Source organism: Chroicocephalus ridibundus, chromosome 1 (assembly GCF_963924245.1).
Source record: "Chroicocephalus ridibundus chromosome 1, bChrRid1.1, whole genome shotgun sequence".
NCBI lineage: Eukaryota > Metazoa > Chordata > Aves > Charadriiformes > Laridae > Chroicocephalus > Chroicocephalus ridibundus.
In genome coordinates, this window is record NC_086284.1 from 146,676,519 (window position 1) to 146,698,503 (window position 21,985).

Here is a 21,985-nt window from a genome sequence, read left to right on the forward strand (position 1 = left end):
AGCTGAAGAAACAGAGGAATTAATTTCTATCATGGGACTGCTGGCATTTTCAGTAATCCATATCATTTCAGGGAGGAACAAAACTGGAGAAATCAAAATGTCGTTGTTTGTTCATTTTTAAGCACAAATGTATCTTTCAATAGCAGTATATGTTGTGTGACAGAACGTGTCCATGATGAACTTCGTCTGAAGACCAATGGTATCCACCAGAATATTTCCATTAATTCAATTGCTCTCCATTTCAAGCATACTCTGAATATCTCAGGTACACCTAAGTTATTTTTCAGCATATTTTGCAGGATGATCAGTCAGGGCTTACACATCCTTTGGTTTGGTAGTATCATGAAATTCATACGCCTCTCAATGTCACAGGCATGCAAAAACCGTACTAAACACATTCCCAGTTGACTGATTTTTGTATGTATTCCTGATCTAAGCTCACTAGCTGAAACAATTGTTTACAAATATTGTGAAATAGGATAAACATTCTCCTTGTTGGTGAGCTGTTTGTGAAACCCTAATATTTTCAATCTGGCAGATAATCGCTTATGTGACAGATAGCTGCTACCAAGCTTGTCAGATGTCAGTAACTGTTAGAAATGTGCGGCATTCAAGTTAGACAATCTCGCCTTGACTGAATGAAAAGGCATTCCCTCTAACACTGCAAATTCAAAAGGCAGAAGTGCTTTGCTGTGGTTGAATTGCCTTGCTACTGACGGCTAGTCCTACCATTCAAGGCAGAATTAAAACAAACCTAGAGGCGTGAGGTAGAGGTCGCTTTGACCACTGCAGGGCCATTGCTGAGAAGAATGGGCATAATACTCACATTAGTTATACCTCAAAAGTTGTGCATTTTCTGTCACCAGGCAAGTGCTCAAAGCATGTGAGTGTGCTGACACAAATACAGCTGGATTTGTGCGAGACATCATGCCAGCTCTCTGCTGTTCCCAGGGAACTCAAACATCATAAACACATATAAGAGAACCTGCAATCTGGATCATACATGTTGCTTATTTCTCTCCTCTGGGACTTGTCCAGAAAGAAAAAGTGTAGCTGTCTTAATGCAAACCCTAGCAAAAACTTTCCACTTCCCATATTGTCTGTGCTGTGCCTCAATCATTTAGCAATATTTACAATATGTGTGTAGTGATCACATCTTTCAGCACTGCAATGAAGCTGGGTCTGGAATGATGATAAACAGATGTTCACCAGCCCGTGGCTACTAGAATATTTTCAGGCAACAAAAGAAGTGCTGGGTCACTCTCAGATGATGTTAAAACAATTTTGGTGACAGGGAATTTGGGGTGAAATGCTTTTCTTCAGTACAACAGTGCATTGAAATACACACGATGTCAGATTTCTTAAATTATTTTTTTTAAGGGAATGTTAACTTTCAACCAATATGGCCTTTAAATGTTCTTTTGTTGAGACGCTCTGCCATTACATTCTTTGAGTCTGCAAGGGAACTTTGATTAAAAGCACTTTGGGGAAGAATATACATTTCTGAACTCACAAAATGCAGTTGTTCTCTACTTAGTAAACTGTATGAAGGAAAATATTTGAAGAATCTTTGCTTTCACCACAAATGAAAAATAACTACTCATTGTTTTACTTACTTTTAAAAAGGCTAAAAAATACTGACTCCTTTTAAATCCAATTAAGTTTTTGCCATAAGAGCCTGAACCTATCTTCTGAGAATAGTTATTCTTTCAGGTATCCAAATCAGCTTAAGAATGAAAGTCCAATTTTAAAACAGATTTTAGGTGGCCAAAAATACAAATAGGCACCTAATCTCTTTTATTCTATATGGTCTATAGTAAGAACCATGTCATCTAACTTTGGTTAAGTGTTTGAAAGGTAGGTGTCTAATCAAAGTTGCACATCTTGCTTCCCCGTGGGATTGACAATGAAGGTAAATAACCCCGAAAGGTTACATCGTTCTGCCTGCTGAAGAATAGGCTGAATCAATTCCTGGAAATGTCTTTTCTTGAACAGCATGAGAAATTCTTGATGCACAAACTTCTAAAATAAAAGGTGAAGTTCCTTCCTAATGTCTTCATGTCAAGATGTACTTCTGAAGAGCATGTTCTGGCCCTCACTGCATCTCTAGGAATTGAAATACTTTTGAAAGCTTTCTGTAAGGCAAATGAAACGTCTAGTTCTCCTTGTGAGGCTCGGTTATTCCCCAAACACTTTTAAATTTCAGGTATTTTTCAAAATTACGTCTGTGGGGGAGATGTGTTCCTGGAATTCTTTTAGCATTATTTGTTGTGATTAGGTATGTTCTAGAAGAAGGGAAATAGACCATGGATTAATGGGGTGATTGGAAGAACTAGAGTTACTCACCTTTGACTGTTGTCACATTGCTCTACGGCATGTAGGTTTGTCTGCAGGAGAAGGTCTTACTTAAGGAACTGCTGTCATTCTCTGTAGCCAAGCCACATTAATTTCTTCCCAAATTAGTTTGTTAACAAACTTAGACTCTAAGACAAGATGAGAACAATAAAAGAGACATACCAGAGGAATCAGAAAATAAACGGTCTGCTGTTTATTGTGGGTCTAAATGACTTCAGAAAGATGACTTCAGTTGTCTCTCAAATTAAAACACCCACTGCAGAAGACTTTATATTGCTCCACAGGAAATATGTTTTACCACTGGATCAAGACACTTCTGTGTGCTGTAAAAAAATGTTTTAAATGATGTAAGCTTACAATAAACAGCATCAGGAAAAAGAAAGACCATTTTCTTTTCAGTGTATCTTTTTTAACCCTGCCAAGGTTTCCCCAGTGTAACACTTTTTTTCTCTAAATTTGTTGAGCTCTGTCTTCAAGTTCATGTTAGTTTAGGAGGGGAAAAGGGGGAACATAAATGAAGCAGGAATACATTTGGGACAGTCATAACGGAGCTATCAGCATAGACTATGATTAATATAGATGATTATGTAGACAAAGGTATGATCTGCAGTTTGTATAAGCTTCTAAGGGGATTGTCGCATTCTCTAGGTTTATTAAGCTTGAGAAATCTCTTCTACCTCAAAGGGGCACAGAAGAATTGTCATTTAAACTACTTTCAAGGTGAAATAATACTAGGCTTTACAACAGTGTAGCTCAAGTAACATTTAAGATTCACCTAATTATATCACACTGTCCTTAATACAAAGCTTGCCAAGCCTACAGGAGAAACTGTTGAATGGGTGGAGAGACCCTGCCAGGGCAAGAGCAACAAATTCAGTTCCTGTATTCTCCATGCTGCTTCTTTTTTCCTTGCGGCAATACTCCAAGTGAAAAGGGAGACTTGATATTTTGCCTATCCCTTTCAGCTTCCTCATCCTCATCATATCTTTCATCCTCTTCTTCATCTTCGCCTTCACTCTGGTGAGGGCTGGAATGCTGAGAGACAGAAGGTGATGGTGGCACTGATGAAGGCCTGGGATACCTGAAACCTTCCGTCTGGCAGAGAGAGAAGCAAGTTGTATATGTTATCACAGTGTTCCTCAATTGGTTGTATACGGCAATTTAAGGCTATCAACACTTCAAAGGAAACCAATGGTGGGATGGAAGCTAGACCTGCTCTGCACTCTAAATTTAATCTCCCTTGAACCCAGATCCCTCAGTCCTTCTCTGCCACTAAGTACATCCTTGTATGGCAGTGATCTTTAGCCTGTGCCATAAAAAATACGCTACGCTTCCAGCACTGCTTTTTGCAAAATATCACTATCTCTATTGAGCCTTAAAACTGTCAACACAATACAAAATCCTTCTGTACTCCGTAGTTAAATATGCTTATTGAAATTCAGAATACAGTCAGAAGTTTTAAAACAGTTTTCTCAATATAATGTCAATATCTGCAAAATCAGAACCAAGCAAGGAGTTTTGGCCTGAGCCTCCCTTCTTCTTATTTAAACAAATGAGTTGCTCTCTGGAGGTTTCAAATAAGATGGTTCTTGCATTGGATCTGAGCAGCCGCCCTTCTCAAATTAGTGCTAATATGCACTACGCAAGAACTGTTCAAAGGTGTGCCTTTAAACTGACCCCTTGTAGTTCCAGCCTCAGCTTCCTCCTCACATACCATGTTTAGATGAAGGCGATACTTTGCCTCATTTTCCCTAGGACGTCGTTTCCCATCTTCCCTTCTATTTGGTTTGTGCAGAACATCTCATTGGCATTTATGAGAAGAAAAATTAGAAGCTGCCACTCTTCTAATAGTAATTTCAAGGGCCAGGTCCTCAGCTCATCTAAAGTGGCATAGTACCATCCAGGTCACCCTAAATCACCTAAAGAACAGTTCCTCTATTGCACCTGCTACCCCTAGTGTTTCCATTTGATACCATTAAAACTCCTGACTGAAGTTTGGGTCAATAACTTGTTGAGCTTTTAACTATGAGTTCCTATTCCCCTTCAGTTAAAACAAAACTTGCTAACTCTCTTCTCTCTCTTCCTGTCTCACACACACACAAACACACATTCTTTCTCTCTCTCTTTGTAATGTAGCTAAAATGGGGATGAACGCATCTCCAAAAGCAGACTTTACCTTTGGTGGAGCACTTGGTTCCATCTCAAATTTATCTGGGAATGTTCTGCTGAGAGCCAAATGTCTGGCATGCATGTAATACTGCAACATAAAAGAGAAGCCATTACAAGTCAAGGAAGTCATGGGTAGATTTAAGCAGGAAAAAAAGGAATATAAAATGAGTATCTTCTAAAAGATGATGCTGAACAAAGGCTAAAAATGTTTCAGTTAAGAAGAATCTAACTGATATCACTGCTTGTAATGAACACATTGGTGTGAAATAGTGAGCCATTCATGTTAGATTCACACCAAAGTAGAATCTGGAACAGAAGCTGAAGAAGGTTTCTGTAAGACTAAGATGTATCAAGACAGAACCCAGCACTTGCCCCAGGCAGTGTAGTTCTTATTGAGTGACAGGTATTCTTTGTTCCTCAAGACAGAACTGGTTCTTTTTTAACCAGGAAAATTTATATCTTTAAGTGTGCATGTGTATACACCTAAATTTTGGACTCATCCTTGCATAGGAAGCATGTGTAACAGTTACAGAGAAGTAACATTTATGAGTTTATTCAGAGCTGGTGTTTAAGAATCTGGCAAAAGTATTTATGGATCCACTATACTCACGAGTCTCCATCACATGTGCTGAAAAAATAGTTTGTTGTGTCAGGGTCTTATGCTCTGTTGGGAACCATACAAACAGAAAGGTTCTCACACAGATATCAGGGCAGGACAAGGTCCAAAATAGTTACAAAACTGATATATGCACATCCACTTCTTTACTCCTATGGACTTGAGAATACTGCTTTGCTACAGTCTTCTTAGTAGGTAGTACTGCAGTGTTTCCTACGTCAAATTAAACCCACTATTTTACCTTTAAGGCACAACAGATAGTTTAGGAGCGTTGAGAGCCACAAGACCCAGAAACAGTTTAGGAAGAACAGGTAGGTTTTTTGAGAAAGCCCAGATGACTTTGGAGCACAAATCCTACTTAGTGTAGGGTTGCCAGCGTTGTCAGAGACACAAGCTTTTTCCATTGTCTTCAGCATGAGGAATACAAAGACCTCAGTGTGACTGTCTTTCTCTCTAACCTTAAGTCATGACTGTCCTTACGAGTGGCGAATGGAAGCATTACACTGAAGTGTAAAGGCAGACTTTGCCTTCAGCACCTTTGAGAGGTGTTTTTCAGAACAGGGATGTTTTGAAATGTAGCATGATGATGAAGACTGATAGTCAGACCTATGTGTTTGGAATTTTTAATACCTCTATGACATAATTTCACACACCCTGCCTAGGTATCTCCAGTCCAACAGATCTGAGAGCCTCTCAGTTCGGTTTCTTTGGATGATCCTCTGGCGACGGGACTGCTGACAAAATCCATACAGGAACTGAGTCAGCTGGTTGCATGATTCATCAGGTGAGCGGAACCTCCTGTCAACTATGTAGATGCCTGAAGGACACAAAAAAGGTGAAGATAAGTGGAACTGAAAATGGGATCTAACCTCTCACATTTCCATTCTACCTTTTGTCACATAATCTTACAAACATTACACGTATTATATGTTCTTTTTCATGTGAAAAGGTAGCTATAACTGCAACATTGTTACCATTCTGATGGAATGGAAAGCTTCAGAGAAATATGTATACTTATTTTAATTTTCTTTACCTGTCAGGCTGAAATTCAGTAAATTATTCAAAACTCAGAGACTTTGTTGTTATTCTTGTGTAAGTATGTCCAAAAGGATTCCAGACTTCCTGGATAAAGGCATTTTTATCTCCCATAATTTTTAAAATACTGACTGCTGAAATAAAAAAAAAACCAAACTACTGCTTCCCTAGTTTGCAGTAGAATTTAGAAGTGTGGATTGTCAGAATCAGCCTGTAGGAGAGAGGTTGTGTTTTCTGTAGAAATACAAGTGTTTCCATAGAGATAGCTAACTCACATACGTTAGCCAATATACAATTCTGGCAGAGAGACAGCCCAGGTAAATTTTGCTGCTACATAGTTTGTCAAGATCAATACTTTATTCGTGCCACCTTCTAGTACACTAGAAGAGGGTACTAGACCTCAGGTATCTTAATGGACAAGACAGATGCACAACTACCTTAGCTGAAGTGCCCGGTGTCCCCTAGGAATGTACAGTAAGTTATGTCAACACTCGCATCTATGTTTTGGCAGAGAAAAGCAAGTGACCTGTGCTCTTGGTCTGTGACCTTTCTGAAGGCTCTCGAAGACACAGCTACCCAGGCAGGCATAGCTATATTTCGCAACTGGCTCTACACCTGCCTCTAGGTCAGGGCATAGTTGGTACTAGTGCGGAGCTGTCATTGCCTGATTGTGCAGACAAGCCAAGGTACTTAGAAAGAGGCCCCGGTTTGCGCACAGTGCCAATATTGTCTTGACACACCAGGAGATGGCTACCCTCCTCCTTTACCACACTCCATCCGTGAACCATTTCTAAACCCTTATGAGCAGATTCTAATTTGTAAGTAGGTTGCTTTTATTTTCACAGGTTTACTTTTTAGCCTACATGATAATTTACTCTTTGTTTGGTGGGGGTACGTTTTCCTGGCCTCGAGGTCCCAGCACATAATTCTCGGACTTTTCAAAGAGAAGCAGTTTTTCACTGCTGCTTTTGAAGGGCCTAAAGGGTTACACTGTAACCAGAAGCATTACAAGGTTGGGCTGGAAGACTCCAGAGCAGGTATGAGGAGTGCTGAGTTAGGAAGGATAAAACAGACAAAAGGTTAAAGGGAGACAAAAGAGAGAGAACCTGGGAAGGGCTTGGATAAATATGAAAGCTTGAAGGGCTTGTTCAACATAACGAGATGTTCAGAGCTCAGAATATATTCCCCCAATGAACCCCACTGCACTAGTGAAAGCACGAAATTGAGGAGTAACAGAATTGTTGCTGTGCTTTTTCTTTCCTAACTGAGAGGTGGTATTTTGAGATGGTGTTAAATATTTTACCATAAGCCGCTGGGTCAGCAACATGTTCCTGCATAAAACAGCCAAATCCAGAAAGGTTTGTGGTTACACTGGGAATGCCCATCACAGTACATTCAGCTGCCGAAAGAAACAGACAAAAAGCGTTTCAGGGAAATATGCTTTGAATGGGTTCACCTTGAGAGAAAAAAGAAAAAGAGGGAGGCAGACAGAAGGTTCCATAACACTAGAGCTGCTCTGAAAAGGTCAAGTGAAAACTATTATGCTTTGTTGTGGATTTGAAGAAAAAGAAAAAAGAAAGAAAGAAAAAGAAATTTTAAAAAGAAAATTTCACACTCTTTGTGAACATCTTTGTGTTTCCCAGCAGCTAAACTGAAAACTTTCTGGGAGTCCAGTGTTGAAACAGAACTGCAATATATGGTCCATACTGTTTGTTTGCATTTTAAACTGAAGCTTGTTGTACACATATGTTCATTAGTTGTTCACAGCTGTTTACAAAACTGAATCTCTTAAGTGCAGGAGCATGTTAAGCTTTGTATTTTGATATTGTTTGTAAACTGGTCCCTATAGCAAGAAAAAAACCCCAACAAATCCCATGGTTAACTCAGGACTGCATTCAAAGTAGATGCGGAGCTAGTTTTACAAAATTAGAAAATGCATGCATTTCAAACTATTTCATATTATTTCTATCATTGCTGTAAGTATAACTGTTTACTCAGGCTAAGAGTTTTTTGCCAATGAACTTAAGCCTAAACTAAGCATGCAGATAAAGATTTACTCTAGTCTCTGAAATGCTGAAAGCCATCTACATGGCCTTCATTAATATGACAATAAAAATGGTGCCTATAAAATAGAGCTATAAATCTACCTTAAAAAAAATCACTTTTTATTTCTGGGAGAATTAAATGGGTATCAACAAAGAGAATCACTTTTGCACTAGTAATAGAAAGAGAAACTACCCTTTTAGCTAGTGTAAATCACAGCTTTCCTCAAAACTGCTAAATACCAGTCTAACTTTTCTGTCCAGGTTTACTTTAATGTTCACTTCAAAATCATCCCTGGCTGTCACACTTTCTTTATAACTTAGCCGACATTAGAACAGGAAGAGAATTGATGGAATGCACAACAGTTGTCTTACTTGGAATTGAATAGCTCTCTTACTTGGAGAGAACTGGAGAATGACTAAATTTGCAAAATTTCTATTCTGATTCATTGGCTTACAACAAATGCTCTTCAGAGGGGCACCCCACCTTTCAGATGTGTATTCTACAGGAGGTATTTTGCAGGACATAAAAACCCCAGGCACCTAGGCTTTGATCTTCATAGGTATTCAAGTTCATAGTTTGCCTAATTTCATCAGGTCTTAAGTGCCTTTTGTAAATCTGGGGCAATTTTTTCAAGTCAGAGACTATATGCTCTCTGTATCTTTAGAAATTTCCATTTAATTCTGTGAGATTCTCTACCACTGCATGTATTTGTGGTAAATATCTTAGATATGGTGTTACATAATTCTATCAAACTTCATTGTTATCTTTAATTAAATCCACTGAAGTATGTTGGCTGGCAGCATCAGATTTCTTGCCCTACTTTTTTCCATATGTACGTTCCTCTAAATCTTTTTAAATCCTTGAATCAAGTTCAGAATTGAGTTTAAAAAATGATTTTTTGTTCTAAGGCCACAGAAAATCAAAAGATTACATGTTAGTATGGGAAAGCATCCAGCGCAGGGACATATGTGTGTAGTTGTCAGGCAGTAGATGCCATTTTATACCACCTAGCCCCCAGTTTTTGTCAGCAGTAAGACCTTTGCACTGCAGAAGCAGCAGAGCCAAAAGAGTTTTCAGCACTCCAGTAGAAACTTGGTACAAAGCTATTCTGCATCAACAGAATGGGTAGTCATCTTTCGATACTAGTTAAGTGTAAAAATTGCCTACCTGGAGTATAACCCCAGGGTTCATAGTATGATGGAAATACACCAAGGTGGCAGCCTCTAACAAACTCCTCATAGTCCAAGGGCAGCAATGGGCTTGTCGAAGAAAGAAACTCTGGATGTAGGATCACCTGGATATTCAAAACTTACATTAGAGGTGAAAGAAAACCATCATCAACACATTTTAACTATCAATAAGCTTAAGCAATTTCTTCACTCTGGTCTTTCCTAAGTATATGGACAACACTTCCTTTGCCCATCTGTTACCTAACTCACTTCCCACACTAAAATGTGTCCTGCCTGTGTACAGGATTGTCCTGGAAATAGTACCGATAATGAACGCTTTTTCTGGACAGGTCTGCAGTTTTATCCTTGTTGATCAATGAAGAACATGTGCATTGAGAATTACGCCTAAGGCTGTAGCACTTAGCAATACTAAATTTGTTCTCTTAGTCTGTTGTACCAAGGTACAGAGTATTGAGATGTCTTGTGCCAGAGGAGGCCTCAAGAGGATACAGCACTTCTGAGCTTCACAGTAACCAACTGAAATACAGGAATGCTTACAGCACTCAGTAGATCTCTCAAGAACTGAGAGAATTTTGAAACCAGACATATTATAGCTGCTTCATCACAATCCTGTCCCTAGGCTAACTAATCTTGCTGAAAGACAAAGCTTATTAACTTTGGCTAATGTCTGCCTTCAGGACCCAAGCTAATTTATCTGCATGACTCTGCAGGGCTTGCAATCACTGCCCCATATTCCACTGCTAAGTAGAGAAGTGCCTTGCGTATGCTGTCCAGTCAGCTTTGTGAGGAAGAAATGTGAGAGAAGGGTTTAACCTTTCCTAGGCTTTTTTCCCCATACAAACATACTGCATCCATTTTCCCATGTCAAGGATATGCTTTTATCCTTTCTTAATAATATAGTCATGCTACTCAATGAGTAAACGGGCTGTAAACTCATTATGCAAGCTTATTTGATCCCAGTGATTCAAATAAGATTTTCCTTTGGCATTGCTGAGGCTATTTTTCACGTACCAACTGTGTCTGCATGGATATGACATACATCTCTCAAAATGACTTTCCATTTGAAGTTTATGGAATTTTTGCCCCTGACGTTCAGCTCATTAAGTATTACGCCAGTTCATGCAGCAGGTAATTTTCCAGTGGTAATGATAGTTTTGTACAAACTTGACACAGCTAGACAACCAAGTATGCTGAAAAGCAGCAAGAGGTGTCTGCGGTGTTATATTCTATCTGCTTTCTAATGACTTAGTTTCGAGGAATTTTTTATTACACTTATATATAAGGCATCCTTCCACCCTGCTTGTGTTACATCTAGTATATTACCATATTATGCTCTCAGAGCCCATTGGAGACACATGCTTAGCAGAGAATACGTTAAGCCAGGAAGAAGTAACTAGGATGAGGAGAATGTTTACTTAGTTATTGTCATGGGTTTAAAAGCCAAAACACTGAGAAGAAGTGATATGTCATTGCCAGAGATACTATGAATCTGACTTTAAAAAGAAGGTTTGGAAGAGGAAGTATTCGCAATTTTAGGTTCTACTTTGAATAGAGAGATGATGAGATAGTCATAATTAACAGAGAGAATGCAAGAGATTGCCAGACCAAAAAAAAATTTTGGGAGACCTATGAAAGTGGGAGCTGATAATTTCTGTGTTCGGGCAAGACAGACGTGGAAGTAAGGAAAGGAATTATTTACATGCATTTAGCTTCAACGGTTGATGTAACATAAGCACAGTATGAACAGGAAGCATTTCTGCTCAGGATCAAAGCCCTGGTTACCTTTTACTGCAAATGCCGAGTGTCAGGGTGCTGTTCTTAAGAAATGAACCAATACTCCAGAAACATCTGTGCTCCAACTCTGGACCTCCAGTTTTAAGCAAATGAACCTATTATAGAGTTTTACATCTGGGTGCAAATGACCTGTGGAACTTTCTGGATTTCTGGAGTAGCTTCTCACTCAGTACAGGAGGCAGCAATGAGAACAATACCCTAACATCAGATTTCTAACTTGAAAATAGCTTGGTTAAACAGCAACTGAAGATATCTGTGAAGTGACTAGTTGTTATTCCTGGAAAGGGAGGAAGAGGGAAGAAGTACTCTATTAGTATAATACCGCCTATCAAGAATTTGACTACACTCCCCATGCTAATGATCCAGACTGAAACTGTTTAAACAAATTCCATTTTATATCTAAAATGAAAATGACAGAATGTACCTTTACTCTATCTGTCCGGTTATTGAAAAGGCCAATGCGTCGGATGGTATTGAGGATTGGATCATTGCCATCATCAATCATGTTGTGGGTGGTCACTGGAGGCAGACAGTGTCTCTAAAGAGAGAAAAGGCAATTCATAAGCCAGACAGAACTGTTGGCAAAGAGTCCTGCTACCATTTTCTAAGGTTAGTGGAAGACAGTGGAAGATTTTGTCATCGATGTGGACAAGTTTTTACCCTTGCATTTTAAGGTAAGAAAGGAAAGCTATGTTCATATAATGTTGTCTTCTATATAACTAAGGCCACAAATGAGACCATAAAATCTGTCACAGGACTTGTTTCATTTACCTCAATATAAAGGTATTTGTACTAACTTTTAGAAAGGCCTACCATTTAATTTTAAAGGTTTTTAGTCAATATGTTATGTCTTGTTAAGAGACTGATTTTACATATTTAATAAAAATGGCAGAATCTGGGCTTCAGGAACAATGCCAAGTTCACATTTAGTGCAGAAGAAAAGAATTAGGAATTTTGGGGTCCTGCGTGTGACTGGGGGAATATCCATGAATTCCCCAAAAGAATTAGTTTGGGCCATTAAAAACAATCACAGCTAATCTTTAAATGTTACTGCGGAGAAGTATATTTCCTGAAAACTTTTTCAATACATGCATATCACTATGTCATACACAATCCTTGTACACAGTCAGGTTTATCATTTATACTAGATGTTTGTGTAAATAATACATTTTCTGACCTGAGTTGAAAAGATGGCTCTTTTCATAATGGTTATATCATCTCGGTCGAGAATCTTGTTCAAGTCTGGAATTTCTCCTCTGCAGAGGCAACACAGAGCCTATTTTAACAAATGCCTTATTATCAGTTGTATAAAGAAAATGAAGAAATGTCAAACAAGGTCTGATCTGAAGTCTGCTGATGTCAACATGAATCTTTCCTTTGTTTTCATGGCCCTTCTATATTCCCTACATTTTGTTCTCCCATGAACTCGCTGACCTTCCAATTATCTTCCAAAAAAGCGAAAGAATTATTTTTTCTGTTTTCTAGACACCCATTGTTTTTGCTGACGTTCCAGTCCTCTCCTCTATGCTTTGGGTCCTTCACTTCCAACTGTCTTTTGAAAGGATATAATTAAGCCACTAATAAATATTACTTTGTCTCTGGTGCTTTTTTAAGCTGAGGTAGCTAATTTTTGACAGTGACTAAGCCTTTGTGGTTTTTTTTCTCTGTGATTTGCCTACTGAACATGTAACCTTGAGAGTCCCATATCCTTCTCCTTTGCCCTTACGATGCATGTCAAAATTTCTTACACAAAGAGTAGAAGCACAAAAACACCACAGGAAAGCCAACTGAATGTGTGGCTCTGCAAGGCAGAGCAAAGTAACATATAGACTCACTTTAGCAGGGCATTGTAGAGTTTCTTTCCAAACTTTTCTTTCACAGATTGCGCAGTGTCCCTAGGAAAATAAATAAATAAATGTATAAAAACAGGAGAATCCAGGACAAAGACAGAATAAAAGAAATTCCTGCTGTTGGAAATTAAATTGTGCTTTCACGTGTGCTGATGGAATCAAGAATGCAGCAGCAGACAAAGGTCTGGTTCTCAAAGCTCTTTTATCCAGACAGCAGCCATACTGATGGATTTCAGGACAACTGAGGATTTGACCTGCATCCAAAGATGAAGGCACTGTGAAAACCAGGAGCAGACCTCACCAGTGATTACTTCTAATATTTCGCTCTGATCAGTAGACCAAGCTTTCATCTAAGCTATGCAAAAGAGAGCACATATATGACTCTGCACAGAGAAACATGCTTATTAACATTGACGCTAATCAAGACTGAAAGGTCTCCAATTTAAGCCAACCTAGTAGAAAGATCTAAGTTAAAAGAGTTAAACAGATAGGGATTTTAAAGCAAGCTTCTCCCATCACTTTCTGCCCTATTTTCTAACTCAAAGACTTTTGAAAACAAGTGTTAGACTAAAAGGTAGTTTGCCATAAATTGGTTTGCAAACCAAAAAACTTCCTGGAAAGCTCAGGCCATGTTTTAAGCTAATAATAAAGCCTGTGCCAGACAAATATTATATTTTATCTAAGAAAGAACTCCAGTGAACAACTCTTCTAAACACATCTATATTATCCTGCCCCTAGCTGAAATAACTTGAAAGTACAGCTGGAAGTGCTGTTGCTAAAACAGCAAATGCACTCTCAATTTGAGTAAACCACCCACTTCATGGAACTTTTCCTACCTTCCTGATTTCTAAGGACTATACTTTGGGCTAAGACAAAACTTGTTAAGTAAAACCCTAAAATTTACAAGGCTGAGAATCCCACATACCTGTTAGCTGCTCTCTCCCAGCTCACACAGACACAACAGTGGGTTAGTTAACTTTGGACGAGTTGCAAAGCAACTAAATGTTAAACCAAATCCCAGCAAGCTAGTCCCCTCACGAACATATTTTCATAGACTCGTGCCATGAACAATATCCAGAACTTTACCCAGACAGGATAGACCACTTTTTCAGAAGCAGAGGAAACAATTGATTTTATATCCCCGATCAGCCATCGTCTATTCCTTTATAAGTGCCAGCATCTTCTTGTATTTAATTTCTGTGGCATCCTTAAAATAATCTAATACTATTATGTAATATTGATATCAGGTGGCTTTTCCAGGAGCTCCAGATTATGATAATGCTGCATATGATGATGCAGAGGGTCTTTTGATTTTCACAGACCACAGTGGGAAGAATAGCTGGAAACAGCATTTTTTGCATGATTTCACACCTTCAGGTTTACCTTTACAGTTACTATTGTGCCTGCATTACTGAGTGCCAGAGAAATAACCATGTAGCAGAGATACAGCAGCGATACAACTGCACTCACATTATTTTCCTATAGTTCTTGCGTACACAGTTCTCATTAAAAACTCTGGCTATGTTACCTCGCTTTAGCCATCTACAGTTTAAGATAGTTGTGCAGATCCTCCACACATCCGCGGAGGGTGACAGTCCATTTCAGAGGATGATTCCCTTCACTTATCTATTCCTGAAGTGGTATAGGATGAAACATCATTTGGAATTAATTCCAACCTCTACATTTGTGGTACCTGTTTCCAGAGTGGTAACCAGGTAGAATGTTTCCTTTAAGTCCCAAGAAGTTGCCTTGTGGTGACTCCAGGGATAATCTGGAGAGTAGACAGATTTCTCATATCTGTCTCCTTTTCTAGATATGGCGAAAGCTAAATTATTTCAATGATCCTTGTTAAACTGTTTCTGTCACTGTTTTTGTGCAGGTTTAGTATCTGTTTATCAAAGACTTCAACTTGATTACCGATAGCCAGAAACTGAGCCAGAGATCACCTGCTTGGAGGCAGTTAATGAGATAACAACAAAAATAGTATCCTTCTCTTACAGAGTACTTTTCATCTACAGATCTCTGAGTCGTTTAGATTTCTATCGTTTTTTAAATATAGAACTGGCATCACAAAGAGGTTAAACAGTGTGAGACACAGGCATAAAAGCAGAAGCTAGGTCTTGTGGGTTTTAGTCCCTTAGCCTTAAGACCAGGTTCCTTACTTCTGCAGTAGAGTTTAACCGCTCTTGCCACCTGATAAGGTGCACATTTCCATTTCCCTGCTTAGATAATTAATGTGTAAATACATTGAGTGAAATGGCATTTTTCACTTTTTTAAACAAAAATCATCCTTGATAACCCATCGCTGATTTTCTTTATGAATTTCAACCTTCAGTTTTGCCACATCTCTCAGCTTAGGAGCACCTCACAACATATGCCTTTTCCTACGTAGAATCACGTAGCACGTAAAGATTAAATCTGACCCTGCTTTGCTTTTTTGTTTGGGAAGTTGTAAAATTAAAACTGTTAAACTGAGAAGGGCTGTGACAATTTTCCCTTTATAACTCTAAGTTTCGCTGCCTGGATATGGCCATTGCTTATTGTAGGCTATACAGAAAATGACACACATTTTTTATCAACTGTTATTCTGCTGGAGTAGACAGTACAAATTTCCATATTTCTAAATAAAGGAAGACGTGTATTTAATTTCTTTTTCCCGCTGGTGGCAGAGAAGCTCACTCTGATAAATTAGCAGGTGGTCCTTATTTTGTGGAAGGTCAATGGTGTATCCAATTAGAAACAGTCAGAAGGCATCCAGAACACCAAATTTTCTAGAACCTTTGACTTTGGCACTGCAAAACAAGTACTATTTTCTAACTTGTTACAAAGAATAGCAAGGCAGGTTTACTAAAAATAACTTAGGAGAAAAAAAAAGAGGAGTATTTGCCCTTATTTAAATACATTCTAGTTACCCACAATCCTTGATTTTGCCAGAGCAAAAAGAAAGACCATTATTCTTCATCACAAACTTTTGCATGTCTCTTCAGTTCACTGAACAAGGCCCTCAGTGAGAATGGCAATTACCAGAGCTGCTTCCGGACTGCTTGTCCTTTCAGGGTTTCCACATTGAAATTGTTTGTCTTTGCTGGCATGATGAAGAACACAACAACTGTAACATTAGTCTTATGAACCTACATGGACACAAGATGGAGAGAAAAAAAAATCTCACTCCAAGGTATCACAGACAGTATGAATTAGTCACAGGAAAAGCCAATGCACTTTGACTGGTTGTCCAGGAAGGCTCTGATCTTAGACCTCTCCCCTTAGCTATGAAGTTTTTGTCAAGTCAGAGATATAGCTGAGGATAGATACAGGTAAACAGATGTCACCCAGTTTCAGTTTGGGCAACAGAGATCTTCCTGACTTCTCATGGTTTAGAGGTCATGGCATAGGATGTGCGCATAAAATGCAAAAAATAAAAATCCAACACACATTCCCTCACATGACACAAACTTCATTGGCTCAAGGGAGTGAGCAATTAGTTTACTAGCTAGGGTGGGGTATGCCCAGACATGGGGCAAGGGATTCCCTACAGCAGCAAGCAGAGCTACCTTCTGTAGCAATAGTGCCCCAGAAGTGTGGGCAGAAAGATGCACGATAGCAACCACTGTCTACTTGAACCCCTGGCAAAGAACCTGCCAGATCCACAAAAAGCTATAAGTAACTTCTTGCTCATCTCTCGCATCTGGATACTGCAAAGGCAAAAAACATCGGCTGTAAAATCTGTCCCTTTACTTATTGACGGTTTCACTTGCTGGTTTCCCCTGTGAGCTAACAAGATTCAGAATACTGGCCTCCTGAGGGATACCTCACACAGAGCAGAACAAGGTTGTAGCTCCTGTCAGCAGGTATTTAAAGAAGAGCTAAGGGTGAACTCTGTTCAGAGCTGTAAAACTTAAATTATTTTTGGATTGCCTCCATTTTAAACTTTGAACACACAAACATACTATGAGCATGCCTTTTCCAGATTGAGGTACAGGGAAATGTGTAGTTTAAAATAAACTATTGGAGTCGTCTATCGTTTTAAGGTTCTTCCCTCTCTTCAAGGCAGGTTCAAAGTCCATCATGCTATGATCTCAGAGTGTATCAATAATCTGTTCCAACATTCATATTTTATTTCCAAAATGTTAGTGAGGCTTTCAAGTAGCAAAGAAAAAGGACTCTATAAAATAAAATAATTCCATCAAATGCTATATATTTTTTAGGTTCAGGCACACCACTGGGAATCATTTAAGAAACACCATCATTCCCACATTCACAAGTAGTACAGGTATTCTGCTGTTCTCAATGGAATTACCTCTTGAAATAATTACCGAGCAAGTGTTCTTTGAACAGGTAATTGGGTGATAGCATGCATGTTGGAACAGTAATGCAATAAAGCCAGGCTCAGCTTATGGAGAAGCAAGTCCCAGCACACCGTTCTAGAGAGCTTTGGAAAACTAGCCTCAGTTTCCTTTGACTTTCCATCAGCCTAGCTTGTCATTGATGTCATATAAATCATTAGATACAATAAGAGATTGCTGTAATCATTGCTCAAGCAATTCTTTCCCTCTTACCACATAAGATCTTCCACATTATCAGCGTTTATAGTTTATAGCTATGTAAACGCCACGGAAAGGGAGCTGACATTGCACAACATTGCCAAACAACTGAAGTCAGTTGTTTGTCAAAGTTGTAGAAGAAATACATAAGTTATGTGAGGTGACCTGTTGTGTGAGTGAATGGATTCAGTATTTCCAAAAATTCCACTGGACTTAGTGGTGTACTAATAGAAGGTGGCAGTAGAACAAGTGTACTTGGGACTTTAAAAATTAGTATTTCTTCAGCCCTGCTGACAATATAGCGCCGAGATTTTTATCCACATTTTCCACATCATTTAAATGATAGAGCACAAAAGACAGAGTCTGGGACAACAGCCAATTGATCCTTGCTAGATGATTGAAAACTGATTAGCATTTTGAAGATTTTTTATTTTAAATGTATTGGTCTTTTGGACACATCTGGAGACATTTTCAGTGTCACCTCATACGTGGGTACTAAGTGTTCTGCTCTTTGATCATGACAAGACTTATCTTCATTAAAGTATTCCATAAATTCATTTATAAACATTGCACTCATTTTTCACTTGAGGAAACAGAAGCATGGAGGAGTGAGTGGCTACCCCACGCTTATTCATCAGGCTACTGCCACACTGTGAATTTTAATGCAAGATTCCCATCCAGTGTGATAATAGTACTCAAAGATTTAAAAGATCATGGTCAGGTCCTAATGAATTAAGGAATTTGCTTAAAAAGATATTTTAAAATTGCATCATTAAAGCATTATTTTTATTTGCCATCTAATATGTAAACCTTCAGGGTAAATTCTTGACTCGTATTTTCAGTATTTTTCTCTAAAAACAAGGGAGGTAACCATGGATTAATTTCTTGAACTATGTAATTGATTATTTTTAAGCAGACTGAGATTGTTATATACTCTGATGATTCAGGGAGAGAGCTTTATGAAAACTCTGAATATTCCATTATTATTTTCCTATAAATCAGAGTATGGCATGGAAATTCTTGCAGGTGACTTCCATAGTATGGTAAGTTTCAGCATAAGCTCTATGTTCTCTACATTTGCAGAAGCTTTCTTACCCTCAGCAAAAAATTTAATCTTGATAAGGCTTCTAGAAACATATCAGCTCCTTTGTTGGAAAACTCATATCTCCCAGCAATGAAGAAAAATAAGGTGTTCTCAAGACTGAAGTCAAGGTGGCTGAAACCAAGCAAACAAATAGACAAGCACAAAGTATTTCTCAAGATATAATCAAACAAAACACACAACAGCTTTCTACTCCTGAGGACTTTATTATCCCAAGAAAATAAAGAAAGGGAGGCTTTTCTGCTGTTCTTTAAATTAAGATGACTATCTTAATCTGATAAACCGCATCTTGGGTAAATACTGAAAAAATCAAGACCTTCTGCCTGATCCCACAATCCGTTAAGCAGAGTTAGAACTGATGTCTAATATTCCTTTAGCCTCTGACTGAGAAATCCCAAAGTATTAGAATAAGTTGGTAACATTTCACCTACTCTGTGAAGTACTTGTTAGTCTTCCTGCTTTGGTTCTTGCTTTAAATAGTGTTGGACAACCATTGCTAATTTTTGAAAAGTAAAAGCATACCCATAGAAATGACCTCGAATGAACTCTTGGATCCTAGCCTTGTACATGGAATGCAAATTCTGAAACTCATGCATTGCTGAAAATTTCTTAATGTTCAAGCCATTTGGGGTGACAACATCTGGAAAAGCAGAGAAAAGGCAGAGGTAGACATCTTCAGAGTCAGAGAAATCTTTCAGGAAAGAACCAGCATGTCTCTCAGTTGTCAGTATGTGAACAGTTTATGTACTGTTGTTACTCATGGATAGGGAACAGCACTGTCTAACACAATGGTCTCCACCAGCTTACTCTACAAAGCTATTGTATGTGGCACTCGACTGTCTATAGCATTGAAGTGGCTTTGCACCATCTTGACCTGTACTCAAGATTAGCATAGACCCTGTGAGGTCTTCCCATGCCCTTTTGTCCTGTCAAGACTTAAGTAATGTCTCCATTTAGCCATATACTTTTTGTGCAATATGGCCTTTACCTCTTTATTCTTGGTATCACTGTTGCTTGCTTTATTACTATAGATTGAAACCATGCTGTGCTATTGACTTGTTTACTGCATGGCACAAGAGAGGTCTGTTTTGTCAAGACTTCTGAGGATTTACCAGAAAAGGGACAATATAAGAACACTTTAAAAAGACGACCATTCAGGAATCTGTTGGATTTCTCCTAAAAATAGCCACAGAATAGTATGCTTTACACTTTTATGGCTGCTCTCCTCAAAGACTCCAAAGCATCTTACAATTAAAATTTGTTCATTTCCAGTATCTTCTAAGACAGAGTTATAGGATATACCATAGAGTTATAAGGATAGGCATAGCTCATTCCAACCAACACTGAAATTCAGTCACTCTTCACCTTTCTGGTAGAGCACAGCAGATGTTTAAAGGCTTGCCATAAATCTAGTTGAAGTAAATGAAAAGAATGTGATTTTCTTTTATTTGAGTTGGCTTATGAAAGCCATGTATGGAAATGAAAGAGGAGGCTGGTTCCTCAGCAGATGTATTTCATAGTAACACAACTGACATCAGTAGACTTATACTAATTCATGATACCAAAGAATCTTCAAAGAAGCAAGGAGTGCTAATTGTTAAAGGATGTACTGGTGCCTATTTCATACTTTTCTCCTGGAAAGTGTCAACAGGTGTCTAGTAACCACAATCATTAACTGTAGTAATTTTAAAAGTTCTATGCATCACCCAAAGAACCTTCAATAAGATCTCATTCCCTACCACACATGGTTCATGCAAGCAAAACAGCATCTCCTTTGATCTCAGCGCACATGGTTAACTCCCCCTCACACTGATGGGAGGACAGTCTCTTGCTTGCCACTGATACAGGACTTGAACATTACTTCTACTGTGGTCTTTCAGTCAAGGATGCTTGACATTCAGGGTTTCCTGTCCCTTCCCCTAAAAGCACAGGTTTGTGTGTCTAGCATTAAGCATCTGACCTAGTACAAAACTGTCTCTTATTTCTGGAGAGACTTAGGGAGACGTTTTTAAAACATCTATGGCTCCTTTGGTTGATTACATATCAAGATGATCTTAAAATAAGTACAAACGGTTCTCCATATGTTGTCCAGTGTACTTGCTTCACATTTTTCATGCAAATACCATGGCCATTTTTAATTACTTTCTTGAAATTTACAGTCTACTTTAGCAGAATATGTATTTCCCTGTCAGGTAAGTGATCACCGATTACTCTTTGTCTTGTAAAGCGTTTTGAGACTCTTTAGGTTAAACAGCAGTACATAAAAATATAACCTTTATTAATAACCATGCAATATTAAAAATTTTGATGGATCTGTCTTGAAATACCACATTTCAAACTCAAGACCAGTCTTTACCAAGAAATCTTTACTTTTTAGGTACTTGTGATTTAGTTCTCAGTGACAAGAAAGGAGAGTCTTGGTGGGCCTGACAAGAAAATTAGATACTCAAGGTTTTGACAAATATGGTTTGATAAATTATGGATCAAATAACAGCAGCAGCAAGTGAAATCAGTGTAATGCAAGAAGTCATTCTGACAGGTTTAGACTGGCAAATCAGCCTTTGTCCTGGTGCAAAAGCTCTTTATGCAATCACGTTTACTGAATTTTAAAGGGGCTTTTCCAAGTGATGAAATTTATAATTTATATTATAATCCAAGTTTAACATTAATGAGAATTAACAGACTGCTATACTTACCACATTTCCTCAGTTATTTTAGCTAACAACTTTGTTACAAAGTTTACCTCCCAATCAATTCAAATGCAAACAAAAGTTAATTGTGCCAATTCTGCATCCCTCTTCTAAAATTTTAATTTTAAAGCACATTGAGAAGTGTACAAATTCTTTCAGTATTCACGTTCCTTTGCAGAATTCAGTCTTAATGATCTACTGAAAGATTGCTGACCTTTCTGAACAACCGATGTCTATGCTGATTTCACAACTTCAGAGAGAATAAATAGTATGAGAATAGACTCCTACACAGTTTATTTGTGGTCTAAGATACAAAGAAACTATTCCCATCAGAACATATTTTTCCACTTATAATTGTCTCCTAGAATTCAGGGTACCAATTCCTATCGGATTTCTTTCTAGCTGCGTCAACATGAAGCACAATATGTCAATTTTTAACCCAAACATTAAATATATTTACTTAGTTTCTTCAAAGTTTCAAGAAAAATCAAAAAAATCTCAGGCCTGTGAATCTCTGTGCATGGAATTCTCTTCAGCTTCAACTGACGTTCTATCTGTGAGCAGTCTGCAGATTTTCTCTCCCAAATTAAACTGGAT

General features: G+C 38.3%; 1 protein-coding gene across 2 annotated transcripts in view; it reads right to left on the bottom strand.

Moving 5' to 3' along the window:
- Nucleotides 1–2,525: 2,525 nt before the first annotated feature.
- GYS2 (glycogen synthase 2) overlaps nt 2,526–21,985 on the bottom strand; it is a 47,969-nt gene continuing 28,509 nt past the window's right edge. Inside the window, exons 6-16 of one of the 2 annotated variants that reach the window (XM_063323103.1) lie at nt 19,221–19,338; nt 18,692–18,812; nt 16,080–16,186; nt 13,041–13,100; nt 12,383–12,461; nt 11,630–11,743; nt 9,389–9,515; nt 7,479–7,574; nt 5,794–5,957; nt 4,532–4,612; nt 2,526–3,450 (exon numbers count right to left, since the gene is read on the bottom strand). In XM_063323103.1, coding sequence (XP_063179173.1) covers nt 3,229–3,450; nt 4,532–4,612; nt 5,794–5,957; nt 7,479–7,574; nt 9,389–9,515; nt 11,630–11,743; nt 12,383–12,461; nt 13,041–13,100; nt 16,080–16,186; nt 18,692–18,812; nt 19,221–19,338 — 1,289 coding nt within the window. In that variant the 3' untranslated portion in view covers nt 2,526–3,228. Of the gene's footprint in view, nt 3,451–4,531; nt 4,613–5,770; nt 5,958–7,478; nt 7,575–9,388; nt 9,516–11,629; nt 11,744–12,382; nt 12,462–13,040; nt 13,101–16,079; nt 16,187–18,691; nt 18,813–19,220; nt 19,339–21,985 lie in introns of those variants that run through there. The other variant, XM_063323112.1, reaches the window with a different exon arrangement.